The sequence below is a fragment of the Sinohyriopsis cumingii genome, chromosome 5 (genome assembly GCF_028554795.1).
Source record: "Sinohyriopsis cumingii isolate HCF-2022 chromosome 5, ASM2855479v2, whole genome shotgun sequence".
NCBI lineage: Eukaryota > Metazoa > Mollusca > Bivalvia > Unionida > Unionidae > Sinohyriopsis > Sinohyriopsis cumingii.
The window spans coordinates 84,634,742-84,646,795 of record NC_142965.1 but is presented as its reverse complement, the minus strand read 5'-3'; the positions used below and the strand labels follow the sequence as shown (position 1 = coordinate 84,646,795).

Here is a 12,054-nt window from a genome sequence, read left to right as displayed (position 1 = left end):
AGTTTTGATGAAAAAGAAGTATGATGTGATTTCACTTTATGAAGTATTCTATTTTTATGCAATATTATAACACAGTCTTGTTAGAACATATCTCTATAACACTCCCTCACTTACAACACAGGTCACTTTTCTGGCTTCCATGAACAGCATTGTAAAGAGACAGAACTCTTTTACTGTTTCATTAACCAGTCATAACACTGAATGGAGCATTAATTATTCCAACTCAATGTTGCTGATAAAACTTCTCATACACTGCTTAATAAGTGGTTGATAGGCTGACATATTGAAGAAACTTCTGGTTATCTTGTTTGATAGTTGTACTTGGCATTAAGTTCCTGCTTCACCATCTTGCACCAATTTTGATGCAATTCAACTTCTGTTTGGATGAATGTGGCAGATTCTGTACTGATGTGAACTACATCTGTAGATGCAAGACTGATACATGAGATTTATTGGTGCAGCATTGCTGCCAGATGTATCACTGATACTCAAGATTTATCACTGCAGTACAGTGACTGTACTTGTACCATATCTTTATGTGCATATAGTGTTTCTCCCATTCTAAGATCAGGAGGCTAGCCTAATAAATTTGCCCACAAAGTATGGACTGGCAATATTATCAGACAAAAAAATCCATATTAAATATTAACCATCATTTTGTAAACACTGGGTTGAGCTTATCATGTACCATGTATTTTATCATTGGATAAATATGGCAGCATATGCTTATAGCAATAATAAAAATGTATACTTTGAATATGCAGTGGCATGATTTGCAATCATATTAGAATCTACACTGTTTATGTTGCTCATGATTTCAAGAATCCTTGGTAAACTGTGATCTGCTTTTATAGACTATGAGTAATTATATTCTGTGATGTGCCACAGTCTATAGGCCATAACAGATCGATCTGCTTGTACTTGTAGACTCTAATTGGCCAGTACTATAGACCATTATCTGCTTGTATGGACCATGATTTACTTGTACAGGCCATGATCTGCTAGTAATTATATTCTGTGATCTGCCACTAGCTAGAGGCCTTGATCTGCTAGTAATTATATTCTATGATCTGCCACTAACTAGAGGCCTTGATCTGCTAGTAATTATATTCTATGATCTGCCACTAACTAGAGGCCTTGATCTGCTAGTAATTATATTCTTTGATCTGCCACTAACTAGAGGCCTTGATCTAAATGTAACAATAAACTGATATACTTTTGTCAACTCTGATTTGCCAGAATTATAGACCATTATCTACTTGTATTGACTATGATCAGTCACTGTCTGTACTATAAATTGTAATCTGCTTGTATAGCCCATGATCTGCCAGTACTGTAAACATTATCTAATTGTATAGCCCATAATCATCAAGTCCTATATTCTGTTATTGTATAGACCATGATCTGCCAATACTATAAACCAGCATCTACTTCAACTGCCAGTCCTATATAATGTTATCTACTTGTATAGACCATGATCTGCCAGTACTCTAAATTGTAATCTGCTTGTATAGACCATGATCTGCCAATACTATAAACCATTATCTATTTCTACAGACCATGAACTGCCAGACCTAAATACTGTTATTTACTTGTATAGACCATGATTTGCCAGTACTTGTATTGATTATGATCAGTCATTGTCTGTACTATAAATTGTAATCTACTTGTATAGCTCATGATCTGCCAGTACTGTAAACATTATCTACTTGTATAGACCATGATCTGCCAATACTATAAACCATTATCTACTTCAACTGCCAGTCCTATATACTGTTATCTACTTGTATAGACCATGATCTGCCAGTACTCTAAATTGTAATCTGCTTGTATATACCATGATCTGCTAGTCCTATATACTGTTATTGTATAGACCATGATCTGCCAGTACTCTAAATTGTAATCTACTTGTATATACCATGATCTGCCAGTACTCTAAATTGTAATCTGCTTGTATAGACCATGATCTGCCAGTCCTATATACTGTTACCTTCTTGTATAGACCATGATCTGCCAGTCACTTTAGACTATATTTTAGTAACTGAACTGTACACTGTTATCTACGTGTATGAACAGTGATCTATCCATAATTATTGACCTTGATCTGCCAGCACTTTAAGTCCATCTTGCTTTAAACTGTTTTCAGTTATAAATGCATTATTCAGTGGGCAATAATATAGTATTAGTACACGTATTTATAAGCAAGATACATATCCCGTGGTGCAGTTGTATGGCAAACTCTTTGTGCTCAAAATTTACACACTAATTTGAACTGAACAATATATACAAAAGAATGAAAAATCCCTGCATAAATAACCACTTAAGTAACAATGTTGCTGAAATAATTATGCTTTTGTAGGCTTTTGCTTTGATTTAACAGTTTCTTTGTGTTTATTCTGTATAATACCACTAGTTATATAAAACCAAAGTATTCCAGCTGGCTGCTTCACAAAAAGATTCCAGGTCTGACAGTGTTGTGAACTAATCCAGACTACTAGAAGTCATACATGTTTTCTGTATGTTACATTTATTCTCTGCCAACTGTGTTTGAAATCAGCTTTATTTGTGTTTCCTAAGCTTAAAATTATAACCAGAATGTTATTTTGATAACAGAAGTGTGAAGTGTGTATTCATCTCATGTGATGTAGCCACATACATCAAGTGTCGTTGGGAATAATGTACATTACCTACATTGGGATGTTAGAGAACATTTTTGATTTGGAAATAGTCATAGTGTCTGATTGCTGTCAGATGAGAGTTGAAGTAACTTCACTGGATAGAATGGCCTCATAGAACTACAGACTTTGTGACATGCAGAAATGTTCTGATAATGGAAATAGGAGTTTAATGTTTTGATTGAATTTACAAGGAATGATTCATTGGGGACTTGGATTGGGCAGATCCACCGGTGATCCTAAACTTCAAACTTAGTCTGAAGTAGCTTTTATCAATGGAACATATTTCCTATTTCCCTTCAACCTAGCTCTGCAAATCTCCATAAAGTTATTACAAACTGGATTATGAAAGATATTTAAAGATTAATTTAGTGAACAATTTAGTTCAAACCCTTAGCCTAGAGGCCTGAAACCTGTTTGCCCTTAATTAGATACATTTTTTATGTAGGGAAGATAATGTGGATTAGTTTTTGTATTATGAATGGCAGCATTCTGATGGAAACTTTGATGCAGAGACGATTTTGGTCAAGGGATATAATCATGGTTTGAGAATGGATTCTGTAAGACATGTGAGATATTGTAATGCAATTAATGCCAAATATTGATGCCTTCAACTATTATTTGTGATGCACATCAAAAATATTTACTTTTAAAAAAAAAATGATGTATCACAGATTAATATCTTTAAAATCCTATTTCAACTCGAAAAATTAAAAAAAAACATAATAATTAAAAGGGATGTGTGATGCTAAAGCATATATTTTTTCCATTTTCCAGATGTACATATTGTGAATTCAAATAAACATAAGTTTTGTCATGTAGATTTGAATTCGTTTGAATTGGCAATATATGTATATGTGTGTGTGTAAATATATATATATATATATATATATATATATATATATATATATATATATATATATATATATATATATATATATATGTATGTATGTATGTATGTGTGTATATATATATATATATATATATATATATATATATATATATATATCCACTCTGCTCTTTTTACATGTTTAGCCTATGTGTACACTCTCTTTACAAGTTTTGCATTCCTTTTTCAAATATCTCAAATCAGATTATGTAGTGACTTTATAAACTTATTAAAATGTTTTGCTATTACAAATAATATGTTAGCCATACTTCACAGTATTCTTATTGTTGCAAGCAGAAATAAAAGTAGAAATAAGAAGATTCAGTTAACTTAGAAGAAATGGCAGTCTTTTTCCAGTATGCATTGGAAAATGTGTGTGTGTGTGTGTGTGTGTATATATATATATATATATATATATATATATATATATATATATATATATATATATAAAGGGTTTAACAGTCCATTAGCACAATTGTGTCCATAGAGTACCAAGCAAAAGCTAGTCAGCAAACACAGTAAAACATTATTGAAAAAATTAATAAGACAAACCTCTACAATCAATAGTAATTATGCACAGTGACATAAAAGCTTAAAGGTAAAGATGTTGCATATCTAAGGAAAAGGCATATAGGTGACACTCGAGTTTTGTCATTATTGCATTGCTCTAGTTAGGGCTTAAAACAAAAGCTGGCATAAATTGAAAGTAATTTTTCCCTTAGGAGTCATGTAAATTAAGGATGTTTTTGGACAATCTAAGTTTTCAAGTAATGATTATTTATGCAGATTTTCTCGGTGAGCGAAGAGCTGCATATGAGTCACAGAAATGGTGCCAGTGGTGGCATAAAAATGAAAACAGTCGTGCAAATTGAATGTTTTTTCTTCATTATAAATGGTATTGAAATGAAGGTTCATAAATTGAATTGGTGTATAGCTGGGCATATTCTAAATTCCTGAGTCTGCAAGAGTAGCATTCAAAGAATTTCGTCCTGATCTGTGTGAAACCTAGTTCAGAAAGATACAACGTACCAGATCACACCTAGTGTAGGAATTCAGATTCAGCAACAGTACAAGTAATTGACTTAGTAACTTTAGGAAAGCCATGAAAAATCGCATTAAAAACACTTTTGAACCCATACAATCTTAGCACATTTAATCAGTTAGTATGTAGAAGTGCCAGTTTTGTTCTTTTTAATTCTAAATAGAAATATGTGTTATCAATTATTCCACTCTTCACTCTTGTCTATTGCAAGGATTTATCAACTGGTTGTAAATCTTCTGATACAGGGAAACAAACCTACATATACACAACACACATCTAGAGGCTTACTGAATTCAGACTGCTTTTTCATTCCAATTATAAATAGATTGTCATATGACTTGCATAATTTTTTCAAAGCTGTCAGCAATTAACTATTTGTTTTGCATTGTTCACAATATTTCAGTTAGGCTAAATTGAAAATTAAGAATCAGATATTTTTCTATCCTTTTTTATTTTAGAAAGTTATGTAGAATTAGTATTCATAGCTGTTTATTTTTAAACTTGATTCAGGATAATATTATCTATCTAGGTTTTTATGTATGGTTATCTTTTTATGTTATGTAGCGTAATTTGACTGTAACATGGAGTTTTCTTTTCTTTGTTATGGTTGCACAAGCAAGACAAGGTCAACAATGTTTGTGCCGTTTATATGTGTAATTACAATATTCCAAGTTCTTTTCATGTTGGTTGGCTTAAATGGCAGCTTTTTCTTTGGAAGTGAATGAAATAAAAACTTGCTTTTTTGTACTTCTTAATTTGGAAGGCTGTTTGTTTAAATGTATATAAACTTTGTTGATCTTGTCACTTTTGATTGCACTTCAGTACAAAATAAAACCTCATATCTCTCATCACAGTGAAACAGTATCAATCATGATATACATAAATAGTTATTTTAAATTTCAAGTTTCCAAGTTTCAGTCTGCAGTTACGAAAACTTACTGTCTTATACCATGTAGCCAAAGTACTTAATGATAGTAACAATGCTAAACAGTCTTTTCGTGAATTGTATTTATATTACATATTGTCTAAAGTAATTTATTCTTGAGAGACATTTTGAATTGCCCATGCATGCAATTAAATAGATATCATTATAAACATTATTTAAGTTTGTCATTGGAATCATCACCATGCATGTACTAATGTACAAGTATCATAACCGCTATGTAATGTTACATTCAAGCTTTGCTTCTAATGTATACTCTATTACCCAGATTTAATCACAGATAATTTACTTATAACTTATTTATAGCACTGTTTATAGTGTTCTATCACACTTTGCAGATAAATGTTGTTTTCTTGTCTTATTCTAACAGCTGTGTTTACAAAGAATAAGCAAACTCGTTCTGATGAGTAGTGTTGTTTTAATTTAATGTTTGTAAAAGATAGAAAGAAATTACACATTTAATGTGACTTGATTTTTCATTAGGGAAATCTTCAGAAAATATAAATGTAGGAAAGTTTGAGAATCATTTTTACAGTTTGTAGATGTACTGGTCAGAGACCAGAAAAACATATGTAGGTGGTCTCACATTCATTGTCCATCCATCAGTCATCCATTAAATGTGGTTTGCTACTAAATTGCTTGTAATTGGAAAAAGGTTGTATAACTTGCCATACAATGTCATGATGAGGTCTAGTTTTGTCTAAATGACCCACAGACATTCAGTATGGCCACCAGGATTTCCATGTCGAGAATCTTGTTATCTCTGTTTCCATGTTGAAAATCTTGTTATCTCTGTTTCCATGTTGAGAATCCTTTTATCTGTTTCCATGTTGAAAATCTTGTTATCTCACTTCCTCCTGAACAGAAATTCATTGTAATGAGGGGGTTTTGCTGAAAGACTTGATGTATATAGATGGTGTTTATGAAAATAATGCTGATCTGACCCCCAACATTGCAGCCATCTAGAATTTTGTCCTCCACAATTCTTGAATGGATGGGTGTATCAACATGGGTTTTTTCACCAAAACACTTGTTATGATCTGTAGATGGTACTGAATAGAAATGGGGCCAATTTGACCATCAAAAGAAAAGAGCACTAATTATGGATTTAACAAAACTTAGCATGTGGATAGTTTTTACATTTTTTGTGACTAGTTAAGTGACCTATGATATTTGGTTCAGGGTTTAAGGCCATGACAGAATGTGTACTGCATTTATCTTATAAACATGTAAACTTTAACATAGAAGAAAACATTTTGTTTTTCTGGATTTGGTGTTCTTTTTTCTTATGAATATCTAAGAGGGTTTAAATACCAAGCAACTTACTTAAAGAATGGAAGGAAATGGACTTCTCAGAGATTACTGCAATTTTGTTCCCGTTAGATTTGCATTTCCTTCAAGGGACTTGTACAGTCATTCATATAGTTCCTATCTGCAGTTGCTTATGCTTTAAAGTAGATTTTGTGAACAACTTGAATACGTAGTACTAAAGGCCAAGAAGGATATGTCAGTCACTCAGAAGTCACGAATTCACTGGTCTGTTTGTGGCTTTGTAGGTTTAATGCCAAAGGATGTTGCAGTTTATTCAAGGTGGCATGTATATTTAATGGGGGAAAAAGTACTGGTATTTTTTCAATACCCACATTGGCTGACAGAGGTGAGATGTGAAAGGCGAGTGCCTTAGACCACTTGGCCCTCCGGGGCCCTCATAAATTCACTGATAAATACCAATCATTTTCAAAGGTCAGTGGGTCATTATCAGGTTTTACATCAACAGCTTGCAAACATTTTTATATGTACTAATAATTATTGATATAAACCATGTTAGTTTTTTCTTCTTAAATATTTGCAGTTATGAAATGTCATTTGAGACTGTGTTTATGTCATCTTCTAGACACATTGGTACTATAAGTTGCTGGCATATTTCCCGAGTTATATTTAGTACTTGAGACACTCGTTAATTTGTTACCAGTATTCTACCCTCATATTTTAATGGAATTTAAATGTGCCTTATAGTAATACATAATAAACGTTTTCTCAGTTTTATTACAAATGTAATGGTGTACTAGTGAATAAAGATACAAGTATAATGGTGAATAATGATACAAGTATACTTGTGAATATAGGTACAGGAATAATGGTGAATAAAGATGCAGGTATAATAGTGAATACATATAAAAGTGTAATAGTAAATATACAGGTATAATAGTGAAAGATAGAGATACAGGTGTAATAGTGAATAAAGTTTTAATAGTGAATAAAGGCATATATATATATATATATATATATATATATATATATATATATATAAAATAGTGAATAAAGGTTTAGATATAATAGTAAATAAAGGTACAGATATAATAGTGAATAAAGGTTTAGATATAATAGTGAATAAAGGTATAGATATGGTAGTGAATAAATTTATAGATATAAGGGTGAATGAATAAAGGTATAGACATAATACATGTAGGGAATAAAAGTATGAGTATAATAGTGAAAAGAGGCAAAGAGTAAGAGGACAAGCATGTAGCTGCATGAAAACAAATTAATGCAAAATATTGTGTTGCATTTATGTCTGGAGACTGGTTTGATATGCTGTATATTCCATGCTGCTGAGAGCGTCATGAGGTTTTATGGTGTTACTGCTGTGTTGTGATTATGTGTTCCGTTAATTCGCAGTGGCTTGCACTTCATGTCTCTGCTGTTCTTCAGCTTACCATGCCCGTCATTCCAAGACCAAGAACATCCCTACTAAACGAGGTGCGTATTACTTTACTCCCATATATGTAGTAAAATATTGCTGGCATGCTGACACCAAATACACTCAGAATGATGTATCACCGTTATTGAAACATTTGCATCCATTGTTAAAACGTTTTCAGACATTTTCTGGTGGTGTATCCAGGAACTGGTTTAATACCCAAGTATCATTAGGTTACAAGCTAGATGAAGTTACCTCCCTTGATTTATTTAACTTATTTTATTTGACTTTGAAAATTGCACCAGTAATGAAGTAAAGAACGTCTAGAGCAAAGGTAACATCACCTAGTTATAACCATGATCTGGAATTTTAAAAAAGAATATTTCTTAACTTGTATGGCAGTCATCACTTACCCAAAATTATGGGAAAGCCAGTCAGTAGTATTTTTGTCAAGGTATCAAAGTATCGGATAACAGAGGACAATAAATGAAACAATTTTCTCATGTTTTGAAGTCTAAAACTTGGATGGAAAAAATATGTGTATTATTCATTAGATGTCTGTTGATCTGAATTGCATAATGTCTAAATAATATTTTGATTGCTATATTGCCACTTTGACTTGTTTCTACGACATCATCATATACATGATATCACTTGTGGCTGATATTATTCTATCGCTTGAAGTTCATTAGTTATCTAATCCATCTGCATTTTAACCTCATTTCCAAATTTACACAGAATTATTTGGTGTAAACCAAACATATACACTGTCTTTTATAGGGACACTTTTTAATGTATATTTTGTCCATGCTTTATATGTACTAACTGTGCACCATTGCGTTTATAACCTATGCTTTGAATGTGAGAAAAATAATCCTTCATTACTTAAGCGATGGATAGGAAAACTCCATCCTCGGGATCAGAATTTTTCAACAGACTTGGTGGAGTCTCATGTCTAATGCAGAATTCTGACCCATGCATGGAATTTGTGTTTTTGAACCAATACATACGAGGGATTATATTAATAAGATTAAATCAAGTCATGATGGATTGTATTTCTTTGTACATGCCGAAAGTCAGCAGCTGAATATTTTACTCTGAATAAACCCATTCTGCGTGTAGTGTTGTTATCATATATTGCCATCATTATATATTGTTGGATCTAGTGCAGTGACAGTATCTGCAAAAAATAGAGATATCATATAGACTTGAGATTTCCTATTAATGTTAATAATATGAAGTTACATGTTTAAAATAATCAGCTGTGTCCTCGGCACTTGATACATTTTAAAATATACGGATATGAATTACAGGAGTCTACAGGCTATCTATCGTCAGTCAAAAAAAATAATGAATCTTCTATGTGCTGTACCATTTTGCGCAGGCATCATTGTAAAAGTGTACATTGTGATACTATCACAACAAGAAAGTGGTGATATAGCAATACATCTTAAGGCTTGTGATAACACTGCAACTTATGCAATGGAACTTGAGAAAAATAGTCATGAAAAAGGACCAATGATTTTGGCCAGTTTTCACATTTGGCCAGTTTTGGTCAGTTAACCAAAATAGAGATTGACAGATTTTAGACACATCAGCGCATGCATGAGGTATTAGGCAATGAAACCATATTGTCAGGACTCGATTTTCATAAGTTTGTTCTTTATAATGATTTTGAGACATGAGAAACTTTTTTCCTACTGTATATATCATTTGAACAGTATGTTAATTATGATATATACAAAATGCAACATGATTATTTGCTTTTTTTATAGGCAAATTAATTTTAAATAACAACAAATAGTTAAATTCAGAACTATGGTATGTTGATTAGGATAAATGGTGCTTCTTTATTGAAAGCATAAAAAAAATTCCAGTTCCTGATCATTGTTTGTCACCAATGGTTTAGTGCTGTAGGGGTATAACATTTTTTTCTTCTTGTTGAATAAATAAAGCAATCATGCTTAAGAAAAAATTGAATCCAGTTGATGATATCAATGAAATGCGAGAGGTAGGGTCTTAACATGGTACACATTTCTTTTCTTCAGACATGGTATTTTAATACCTTGACATTAGTGGAGCAAATGTTGATATGTTCAGACTATAAAATTATTTTGAGTGTATTTGGTTGGCATTGAGAACTTACACTGAAACACAAATGGATTCTGGGTTTGACAAATTATTTGCCCAGAGCCATGGAGCCAACAGAATGCTGGTTCTTGGTCACCATACGTTTAGTTCAGGTATCCTAATGGCTGCTCATTGTTTCATACGTTGTTCTATGTGTCGTGAAAATTGACATTACTTTTAAAATATTTGATGATCAAGAAACAATTTATTAGTAACTGATAATGAGAAATATTTAAAAGTCCTAAGTACTTTATGTACTTGCTTAAAAACAAGTTCACCTGCAAACTGCACAGTCCCCATATCTGCCATGGCATAATGCACCAGCAGGTTTGGGTCTGTGCAGTCAGCAGAACAACCAACTTAGACCCAAATCTGCAGGCACATTATGTGACAGCCGATGAGGATCTGTGTGGCTTGTTGTTGGACCTGACTTATAAGTAACCATATACAGTATGTGCTAAATTTAAGATGGGCACCAGGGGCCTTCACCTTGGACTTGTCAAGGCTCTCTCTGATTTTGATTTCTTTTTTACCTATGTTAGTATCTGCATCAGAAATGAATGTTGAGTTGTTAGATCTAAATCATTTGGGCTCATATTCTTTTCAAGGAATTTTTTGTGAAATTGATTGCTCTCTTTTCAACTGATATTCATTCATTTTTTGGTGAAAAATACAAAATAAAACTTATGGTGATATGGAACGTCAGCATATATTTCATAAGATAAAATTTATTTTAAAAATTCATGGATGCTGAAAAAGATCTGTTACCTCCCAGTGTTCAGTGTATTTAGCAAAAGTACCTACCTTGTTTACCCCATATATTTATGCATATTAATAGCAAGCAAGAAAATGGCTAGGAGTTGCATTATGAACCAAATAAACAAGGCTTTGATACATTCTTTTGCTTGCATGTTTTTTTTGGTGTTCATTTTCAGGAATCAGTGGTTGATAATTACATTATAAAAAAATCCCAGAAAAAAAATGCTGCATAGATTTAATCATTTAGATTCACTAGAAACAAGGAAACATGTTTCTGAATTATTGAATGAAAGTTTTGTTATTATAAAATTATTTTACTGTTTTCAGTTTTATGGATGCCTTTTAATATTGCATGTGTGATGTTTGTCTATTTGCAGTTCTAGATCGTCTTTGTGCATATTTTTGATTTTGTGCATTATGCTTTGTTCTTTTGAATTTCTTATGAATGCACATTTTCATTGCATGGGGATGGGAGTTCGTTTCAGTGTTCGGCTGATTACTTCAGACTTTGATGTCATGATGTGTATACTTGAAGACTTCAGACTGTTAAACAGAAACAATACTTTTGAAGGAAAAGCTTTCAAAATGTGCATTATTTTTTTAAAGGATAAAAGTATTTAGAATTGAATAGGTTATGCAAATACAGTAAAACCTGTCTTTAGTGAAGACTTTAATACAAGGGACACCTGTTTGTAAAGGTCACTGTTTATGTATATTTCATAAGTTTAAAAAAAATTTATTCAATTTGTACCTCAAAATAAAGGAAGCTGTTGATAAAAGACATTTTAAAAAGACCATCCAGTTTCTTGTGTAGATAGGTTTTGCTTTTGAAGTACATTCCTACTGCACTTTAAGATGCCCGATTACAAGCTCATACCTTGATATGGCATGTGTATCTGGTTATGAATTCGATTT

The 12,054-nt window shown here is 32.2% G+C and overlaps 1 protein-coding gene across 1 annotated transcript in view; it reads left to right on the top strand.

The window, feature by feature from the left end:
* Positions 1–12,054, top strand: part of LOC149799650 (membrane-associated guanylate kinase, WW and PDZ domain-containing protein 1-like) — a 209,479-nt gene that overhangs the window by 134,763 nt on the left and 62,662 nt on the right. The window contains exon 10 of the mRNA XM_089958995.1: positions 8,262–8,309. Coding sequence (XP_089815121.1) covers positions 8,262–8,309 — 48 coding nt within the window. The remainder of the gene's footprint in view (positions 1–8,261; positions 8,310–12,054) is intronic.